This window comes from Phalaenopsis equestris, unplaced genomic scaffold (assembly GCF_001263595.1).
Source record: "Phalaenopsis equestris unplaced genomic scaffold, ASM126359v1 Scaffold000153, whole genome shotgun sequence".
NCBI classification, from domain to species: domain Eukaryota; kingdom Viridiplantae; phylum Streptophyta; class Magnoliopsida; order Asparagales; family Orchidaceae; genus Phalaenopsis; species Phalaenopsis equestris.
Window position 1 is genome coordinate 120,604 of NW_018164595.1, and position 10,838 is coordinate 131,441.

General features: G+C 33.0%; 1 protein-coding gene across 5 annotated transcripts in view; it reads right to left on the reverse strand.

Annotated features, from left to right (window-relative positions):
- LOC110021953 (RNA-binding protein 42) overlaps positions 1-10,838 on the reverse strand; it is a 55,542-nt gene that overhangs the window by 43,371 nt on the left and 1,333 nt on the right. For all 5 annotated transcript variants that reach the window (XM_020720686.1, XM_020720685.1, XM_020720688.1 and 2 more), the window contains one exon: positions 7,519-7,696. In XM_020720686.1, coding sequence (XP_020576345.1) covers positions 7,519-7,696 — 178 coding nt within the window. The remainder of the gene's footprint in view (positions 1-7,518; positions 7,697-10,838) is intronic.

Consider the following 10,838-nt stretch of genomic DNA (forward strand, 5'->3'; position numbering starts at 1 on the left):
AGGTATCGTTGAAATCAAAATTACTGTTTCTAGAAAATTTTTTATATTTGAGAATTGTTAAATATAAATTTCTAGTTTGCAGTCTATTCTGTTATATTCTTATATGATTTGCATGTCATGTATTTTATAACATTATTATAAGTTGTTTATCATATTATTTGATTTATATCACGCTCTGTCTAATTTTCTAAATTGTATTACTATTCCTGATCATTGTTTTGTTTTATCATAGTAATAAAATAGTCAATAAGTCCAAAGAGTCTCGTACACCGACATTGTGGGAAAAAGAAATAAAATTAATATTATGCGACCTTTGCCTTAGGGAAATTGAATTAGACAATAGACCGACCACCCTTTTCAACAAGGAAGGGTGACAGAATATTATTAAGAATTTCAAGGAATATACGGATAGAGAGTACGACAAGCTGCAAATAAAAAACAAGTGGGATCAACTGAAAAAGAATTGAAAATTTTGAAAGGATTTGAAAAGATGCTCAACAGATTTGGGTTGGGACCTGGTGAAGCGTATTATTGATGCCCCAGAAGAGTGATGGCAGAAAGACTTGCGGTAACGAATTTTTTAACTAGTTTAATTGGAGTCATTTCACTTTTTTTCATACGAACTGAAAGGTTTGATGATTTTTATATGCAGGTGGTTCCCGCAACCAAAAAGTTCAAGTTTTGTGGACTTGAACCCGAATTCGAGGAGAAATTAGACTGAATGTTTGGGGGTGTTGTCGCAACAGACAAATATACATGCGCTCCAAGCAAGACAGGGTTTGGTAATACACAAGAAAATGTTGTTAGCCTATCAGCTGATTCACCAGAATTTCACAGCCAAGGATTCCCCGAAATCCAGTCAACCAACCGGCCTAAGCGCTCTCGTGTGGAGAGTAAGAAAAAGTGTGGAACTTCCTCTATCAAAAATCATATATCATACCTGATTGACTCTTCCAACAACGCCCCCAATAAAGTTCAAAGAGCCTCAAGTACCGAGGTTGTTCAAATTCTGGAAGAAAATCCAGACATTGCTGAGGACTTCGATCTATACTTTTTTGTTGTAAAGCTACTTCAAGATTCAGTCCATAGAGATTTCTACAAAGCGATTTCAATAGATCGGCGGGTGGTGTATCTGCGTCATTTCTATGCTCGTAGGGAGAAATGAGGGATTATGACTTTTACTTAGTAGTTTGTTGAGAAACTTATTTATTTCAGTACTATTTCGTTGAAACATTTAACAGTAATATTGTAATTTTTAATTGCACGCATGTTTTTTATTCGAACGCCCTTAATCTTATCTAATGCTTTTGCTTGAGACGTTATTCTTGTTGGATTTAATAAGTTTTGTCTCATTATGGTAACACTAACAAAATGTTTATTAGCATGGACTGGGAACAATTCAACTGATCGTTCAATATTACAATACTTACATTGATCGCTCTCCATGCTACACATCATCTTACGTCGGAAACAAATGGGTTGGAGAAATGCTTATTGGTCATCCAATCAGATTCAGGAACATGTTCTGAATGATGTAGGATGTGTTTACCGATCTACTAGCGGAACTAACTCGATTTCATGGTCTCCATGAGTCATCTAGAACGGCTGAACATGAGGTCTTACCGATTATTCTGTACATATTGTCACAAAAAGAGTCCGTACGCGGTGCAATGAAAAGATTTCAACACTCATTGGAAACCATAAGCAGATACTTCACCGTGGGTTTGAGTGCTCTTGTCAACCTCTCGACAAAAGTCATAAAACCAACAGATTCAACTTTCACACAAATACCTACGGAGATTCAACGAGATACACGTTACATGTCGCTCTTTAAGGTAGGGATAAAAATTTCAAATTTAGAAATTTATATATGAGCAAAGGAAATAACATAACAGGAGGGTTCTGTTTAGGATTGCATCGGTGCAATAGATGGCACACACGTTGATACAAGAATTACAAACGATGAGAAAGTTGCATTTATCGGGCGTTGTGGAGTCCCCACCCAAAATGTCATGGCAGTGGTTGATTTCAACATGTGTTTTACTTTCATCAAAACCGGTTGGGAGGGTAGTGCGCACGACAGCAAAATTTTTAAGAGTGTTACAAGGAATCCTCATTACAACTTTGCCCACCCTCCGCACGGTACATTGCTTCCCATAATCCTTGGATTATTTTTTCTATATGTAGAACTGAAGATGCGATACTTTACAGGAAAGTATTATTTGATCAATGTCGGCTACCCTTTACAGCGAGGGTATCTGAAATCCTATCCTGACATCAGATATCATAGACATGATTTCGAACGAGCCTGCAATGTTACGCGAGGTCGAAAGGAAGTATTTAACAAAATACATTCCTCGTGATGTGTAATTGAGAGGACGTTTGGCGTTTGGAAGAAAAAATGGGTGATACTATGTGATATGTCACGTTACCGTTTCCAAAAACAGGTACAATTGTGATAGCAACGATGGCGCTACACAATTATATTAGGGGGCATCCGTCTCGAACTGATGTTAACTTCCACAGTGCCGAAGAAAATCAACAAGTGCCTGCAGAAGCATTCGAATACCATCTCAAGTTGAATCTTTAAACTTTTCTTATATGGGAGCTGAATCTTTAAGCTTTCTGTTTCGTCTGATATTTTGTTTTATGTGGGTGTAATTTCCATTGTCAACTTGTTTAGGGATCGTGTAAATTATCATGGGGATGCTGAAACGGGAGCATTTACATACATACCACCTGAATGGATTGTTTGATTGAGCTTTCTGTGTTTGTTTGAAAGATAATTTTAAAGTGTTATGAAAATTGGCTTTGCTCTGTAATGAGAAGTTGTGTATTTGTTCTTTGTCACGTTGTTGCTTGTTAGTAGTATTCCAACTATAGTTTTGCATATAAAGTTTATACGGTGCAATGGAATTTATGATTTATATTTGGATTCACATCACTAACATAATATTATGTGTAAAAATTGATGTTTTCTCTTGCATTTATTCCGATACGTTTTCTTCTCGTTTTAAACTTTTTTCAAATATTCTCCCGTTTGAAATAATTGACTAATGGATGTTATTTCGTTGCTTTCATGAAAGATGGTTCCAGATATTCTAGGACATCCCGTAGAATGATATGCTACTGCGGACTATAGACTTCCTTTCTGAAGTCACGGCAGGTCCACAGCTACGGTCAACACTTTTACAGATGCCCCTGGAGACTCGCAGAACATTGTGACTTCATCCGGTGGACTGACAGTCAATTCGATTCCACAGCTGGAAGTGATCACGAATTGATAGCATTATTGGAGGACAGTTTAGGAGGGGACATTCATCGCCTTCATGTTAAAGACAATATCATTATTAGTTTACTTATAATTTTATTAGTTTTTGTCTTTTTCTTAGCACTTTTGATACTCGTTGCTAAGTGAGTGATGTATTCGAACTTTTGTTATATTTTGAAGTGAATTTCAGCTTTTGAATTATCAAATATTTCGCTGTCATTATTCTATTTTAAACAGTTTCACTAAATAGGGGCAGAATAGTCATTTTTTCAGACACAGCTGCATCACAGCTGTTTTCACATAGTTGCACCAAACAGACAGTCAGTTTCTCCGCAGCAGCTTCCCCGCAACAGATTCCTGGGACAATACAGTTGCAGTTGAAAAGCTGAGAAGCTGCAGCTACGCCAAACAGAGTCATTTAAAAAAAATCTAAATCCAACTATTAGGTGGATTTAACAGATTTAGCTTAGGAAGAAAACAAGTCAAATGAATTTACGCCAATCACATCAAATTAATTTAATTGGATTTAACCTTAACTGAACCAAACACTATTCTGAATTTAACAGCATTTGGATTTGATAAATTTGGATTTACCAAATTTACCAAATTCTATTTAACTTAAATACTGATTGCAGCCAAACACCCTCTTAGTATTCTATGTAATCATGTAAGCATATTAATAGGATCTTTCCGTGACAATCCACATGTTTGCAATCTGCTTGTAGTTGATGATCATTATGATATTTTATTTCTTTTAATGAAAAATGCCATGAAATGATACTCTGGAAGTACAAGTTTGCTATGTAGTTTAGTTTCAAAATCTGATGAGATTCGATCTTTTGCAATGACTATCCTTTCTAACTTTCGCTTATTGGAGATTCCCTGGTAGGCAAGCCACTCCTCCCTATAAGATTTGCAGTAAAAAAAGGTTCCTTTGGTTCATTATTCATTTTGTTCAGCAAGCTGGTTTGATTCCTCTCAGTGCTCTCCTTTTACTTAAGTGTATTCCTTTTCACTATTATCAGAAAAGTTACCATGATATGTTCATATGGATTTAAAAGGCCATCAAACTAGCACACCCGACAAAATGAAAGGTCAATTGTTCTTCAGCCAAGATCTGCATTAGCTTGACCAGCAACATTTCACGGACTCAGTCCTCCCTCAAGGTGTGTCAGTGTATGGCAAGGTGTATTGTACATCTATCTATGACCAACTTGCTCAGTTTTCTTGCAGAGCAATTGTTAATTGAGTCTGTTTTCGATTCAGGCCCACCCAGTTATTGCAGAAGTCCAAGCCCAAAAGGGTGCAGAAAATGGTTGTAGTTTCTGGGCTCAAGTGAAAGGGTAGGTAGCATCACAGATCAGGATTAAGTAATCTTCAGTGGGTAATTTAAAATAAAACTTCTATAACATCTGTAGCTTTTACAGGCTTTTATTTCTTGGGAGGTTAGGGATCAACTCCATGTCGGAGGATCAGGAGGCAAGCGAATCACATGTTTTGGAGGTGTCTATTAGCTTTTAAATAATTTTTACTGTGGCCTGGTTTGCGTGATCGAGTTTGCTCTCTTCTTATTAATTGGCATATCTTTGACACCTCACTATTTAAAATATTTAACTGTGGCGCTTTTCTGTTGTGGTAGCTCAATCATACTTTGAAAAAATAGCTTTGAATGCTGCATGTCATTTGACAGTTTTTATGACGAGACAATTCATACTGATATTAGCCAACTCCATCTTTTAAGCTTTTTTTTTAAGCAGTGGTAAGACTAAAACAACGCGCACAGAAATCCTATTAGTGATTTTTTTCCTTTTTTTATTTCTTCTGTTTTTTTTTTTTTTTTTTTTTTTTTATGGGAATTTGGTTCACTTTAAGTTCTCAAATTTTGAACGCTTGTGGTATGCTGCTTTCTTGAACTTAATGTATTTTACCAAGACCAAATGCACCATTTGAACTATTTGGACTGCGATGAACAATATGCTCATGATCCTTACATGTTTTTACAAGTTATAAAATAATTATATCTATGACGATTTTGTTAGATCTCAAAATTTCTTAAATGCAGAAATTAATTATCATAGCTATTCATACCTTAATCAGCACAGTTTACAGAACCGCCTTCTCTATTAACTGGATATGATAAGCAACGTTTGTTAAATTCTAAGAAAACATGGTGGTAGATCATACTCAGTAAATGTGCCTTTGACCCCATTCACCAATACAGTTTGCCATTATTCAGGGCATCTCTAGCTTTATAAATTTATTTCTTGTATGTTTTACAGATTCATCTGCTAGCCGGTGGATATGAGTATTGTAAAGGAGGGTATCAGCTGAAATAAAGCTAATAATCTTGCAATGGAAGTGAACGAAAAAATAATAAAAATTATAGATGTTTTTGTATTATGCCTAAAAAACATTAGTTTTGTTCATTCTTCTATAAATTAATTCCATTCAACGTTAATGAACACAAGCTACTTGCTTGCGCATAATTAAATGTTTGATTTAGTTCCTCATTTATAAGTTCATTCAATTAAAACCGCATTTTTTAAGCTCATTAAACTACACATTAATAAGCTTGATAAGACTTGTTCAATTGGTTAATAAGTTGCTCGATAGGTTGTCTCATTAATAGGTAATATAAGATTTGTGCACATGATTAAGCTCAATAAAGCTTGTTCGGGTAGCTAACAAAATGCTCAATAGCAGCGCTTGAGTTAATTCCCATTTATTTTTTTATCGAGCTACTCATTTAAAGCTCAATAAATATAATGTGAATTGAACACAAGCCGAGCTCAAACCAAGCTTGAAAAACTATATTTTGATACAAATCAAGCCTGAACACAACTGAAAAAACTATCAAGCTTGTAAAACTACTCATTTACAAGTTCATTCATTTAAAACCGCATTTTTTAAGCTCAATAAACTACTCATTAATAATTAGTTAATAAGTTGCTCGATAGGTTGTCTCATCAATAGGCTGGATAAAATTCATTGAATTAGCTAATAAGTCGTTCACACAATAAAGCTTGTTTGGGTAGCTAACAAAATACTCAATAGTAGGGCTAGTTAATTCCAATTTATTTATTTTATTGAGTTACTCATTTAAAGCTCAGTAATTATAATATGAACTGACACAAGCCGATCTCAAACCAAGCTGAACAACTATATTTTGATACAAGCCTAAACAGAGCTAGAAAAAAAAATTTCCGTCAAGCTTGAGTTGAACCAAAACATCATTTTGACAAACGAGCTCGAGCTCAAACTCAAACAATTTGTTGCTCTGATCACCTCTGTTTACAACCCTAGTTTCTAATGTGAAACTTATTTGTGCTATATAAAGGGAGGGGGGAGTTATTCAACTAAAAGGGTGGTATTTGTTTCAAAGATATATGTTATGTATTGCCATATTACTAAGAGATGGTTGTTGGTTGTTTCACTAACATCTTTAAATAACAATATCATAAACAACATTTAAGTCCCACTTTTATGCCATTAGATGCCAGTCTTAACCAAATCGATAGACATCTAGAAGTTAAACTAATGTTATGTTCAAAACAAATGACACCAAAGAAAATATAATAATCTCTATTGATCCTTTTGGATAGCATCACGTTGTCAAGATAGCAAAAAAAAAAAAACAACAAAAAACAAAAAAAAAATTATAAAATTATTTAGTAGATATTGGAAAGCAATGTCATTTGAATAACATCGTTGGCATAACATTGCTATCTTTATAACATTGAACCATTATTTTGAGACACTTAAAATAGACCTTATTTCTACTTTAGGTGCTAACCTTTTGACATGTATTCCCAATATATTGCAAGGCACTCACATTGTGTCTCTCCTTGTTAGAGCAACTAAGGTATTAACTTCTCAATTAATATGATTAGAACCTCTACAAAACCTATTTTGACAAAAGGAGCCAACATTAAACTCTACTTAGGAAATTTAAACTATCTTAAGTACAACAGAGCCTAACTTCCAAAGGTTTCATCTTAGATCTACTGTAAGTTGATGGTCTCATTGATCAATTTACATAAAGTCTTAATGGAAGAGAAAATAGTCTATCTCATCCTCTATGCGCCTGCACAGTAGGTGTACCTAATTTTAAAAATAATATAAAAATATTGCAAAATATGTTTTATCATATGAAATAAAAGCATGATAGAATGACAAAACTCACTACATTCAATCTATGCAGGTATGATTAAAATATTGTGCTGAAATAAAACAATAATATAACTTACTCTCAGGCCAATCTGCCAATGTTGGATCTTCCCAAGTCTGTCCTGCTGCTTTACGTGGGATAGATTTCTTCTTAGTTTCAGCTTTATGTTCATTCTCACTGCTTGCAAGTGCAGCCTTCACACTTTCAAGGGCCTCTGGTGTGATAGTTTGTGCGTCACGTTGGAACAATTGTTGTGCCTGTGAGATGACCAAAATATTTTGATAACTCCATTTTACTCATGAAGAAAAAGAAAATTCATTTGAGCATCAACCAGTAAAATCATGAGAAAACAAAACATAAAATTCCAATTTCAAAAGAACTGTGACTTTAATTTTGGTAACAAGTGAAGCAAAATCTTTAAAAATTTGATCAAAAAGAAGGGGAGGTGATCTTAATGAAGATCAAATAATTATACATAGAAATGAAGAAAAGAAAATGAGAATGAAATGCCTTTACCATAATATCCCGCAACAACATTAGGTTATAGAACTTTATAAAAGAAGTTAAAAAAATATTTAAATCATCATGTAAGTGTACCTAAAAGACTATAAAGATTTAAGAAGAGCCCATCATTTTTTTTTTTTTGCACTATGTTAAGAACTTGTTATTCAAGATATGTTTTGTGCCCGTTCATACATAAACAAGACATACTTCCTTTAGAGTCAATTCAACCGAGCAAAGCTCTTCCATCATTAACTTTCATAGAAAATGAGTAAAGGATAAAATTAATCCCAAGAAATAAAACGAAACACTTAAAAATCATCATTGGTGAGAAGCACTTTAATGTTTTGCCGCAACTTTTGAGTTCCATTCATACCCAAGTTCAATTGGCAGTTAATTAAGATAGAATAAAGGGAGGGAAGAGGCCTAAGAGTAGAGATTGAAGCATTGATATCTAATATCGAAGCACACTCATTACTCGACTTGCAGTAGTAGCGCTCATCCCCATTAGTAGTGGCACTCATTTCCTCCTCTATCAGCAGCATCAGGTAACATTATAAAGACGATCATCTCCATTGCAGCATCTCTGCGATGACATTCTCCCTCAAGTCCTTGACCTTCTTTCTTGGCCTTATCTTCCACGCTCTAATATGTGAATAATAAAATGATTTTGTCATATATATATATAAAATGGATCACAAAGTGCATTTGCGATCCACCCGTATACTGTCCAAGACATGCCTCAAACCCAGGACCCCAAGGGTCCTACACATTTTGTCTACCAAAGAGCTAACCAGTTCTCACATATATATTTTTTTAATATCACATATAAATTCTATAAAACATTTTTTTATTACTAACAAATAAATTACATTTTTACATGAAAAATTTTGGGTGAATATTATTATCACCATTTTTTACTAAGAACGCATTTACCCCAAATATACTGATGACAGCTCTAAAAACTAGATATTAAAAAAGTCTTTTGTTAATTTAGTGCTTCACCCTCTCAAATTGGTATAAGCAGTTGTCATCATAAGAGATAATTTGTAATAACTTAAATCTCCCCAAGTTCCTCTCTAAACAATCTCTTCAATTGAAAGCATCAAATATTTCTACCTTGATTATAACTATACTCAGGAATACTAAATTGTAAAGTTGAACAAGAAAAAATAGTTCATTTTGTTTATATAATTCTAAAATTTATGTACTTAATTTTGTTTGTGTGCTTTAATGAATACATTCCGGTGCTTGATATATTAAATATAAGAAATAAGAAAAAGAAATAATATTAACAATGCACTAAACAATAAGAGCATATTTTGCTAGACAATTTGAAAGAATTTAAAATATAATCATGTCTTTAGATTTTAGGAAAGAATTTAAAATAGGAAATGATTTAAAATAAAAAGTGAGAATAAAATAATCATAATTTTAGATTTTAGGAAAGATTTTAAAATAGGAAACAATATAAAATAAGAAAGGATTTTAAAATAAGAAGGAAGAATAAAAATCATATTTCATTTTTAGGAAAGATTTAAAATAAGAAAATGCTAGAAAAGAAAATAAGAAAGAAAGAAAGGAAAACGGAAAGGAGGAAAAAGGGAAAGGAGGGGAAAAGGGAAGTAGGGAAGAGGAAGGAGAAAACCCATGTGTCAATTTCTAATACAAGGAATTTGGAAATTGAATTGTTTGTTTGGAAGAATTTGAAATTCAATGTAAAATAAAAATGTATTTGAAATTCAATCCATAGTTCATTTTCTTTGTATTTGAAAGTCATTTGATTTGGCCAATTTCCAAATTCACACCTCAATATAAAGTGTTGCTGCCACTGCTGCCCTGCCACCCAGACATTAATTTTTACATTGAAATATTTTGTTTTCATTTTACTTCAAACCAAACGAATAAAAAGTGAAGTTGTCCATTTATTTTACAATGAACCAAACAACTTCAAAGTATTTCAAATACAGTATATTACTCCTACATTGCATTTATTTCGCAAAATAACTAATGAGGTATTTTAAATGATAAGAGGCAATTTCCTTGATTTCCTTCCAAGCACAAATAGAGTAGAAAATTCAAAAAATAAAAAAAAAATAGATAAACCTTCTCATGCAATAATTTATTCACCAACAAAAAATTTGTAATTTATCAGCTCTGAGTAAAAACAATCATATGATTTCTCATCTTAGCCAAACAACAATCTCAATATGATTAAATTGAGAGAGAATCAATATTGATTGATTCAATATTATATTAGACTAAGTATCCATTCTAGGAAAACAAAATTATTTTTTTCAATTTTCCGATTATTAAAGCTTATTGGACAAATAAAGTCTGAACTTAATCCAATCTTTCCCAAAGTATTAATTATATTATGGATCTCAAAATTAGACTCTTTCCATTCAACACCAAATATCTAAGTAGGATGGATTAACATTGATTTAACAAACCTTATAATTCTCTTTCCATTCCACACCAAATATCTAAATAGGATGGATTAATATTGATTTAAAAAACCTTATAATTCTTAGTTTTAAGTTTCCTAATCCCAAACCATGTGAAAGAGATCTAACCAAGAAAATAGAAACCACTTTTACCGCCTTATTTATTCCTAAATTGAGTATTAATGTGTGGAGAAACTTGTAGGGAATAGGGATATATTAAAGAATGCTTACATCAGAAGAGTTGGACTGACATCTATTAAAAACAGCGCAAGCAAAAATATTTTTTTATTTGAATATCTACAATAAAGGATAGAAACTATGCATATTCGATTGGCGGAAAAAATTAATGTCAAAAGATCAAGATGAAAAAGGGATAGACCTAAACAATATGGAAAGAAGCAATTAAAAAAAGTTCTGAAGATAAGTTTATCGCTCCAAGGAGAGCAGGAAT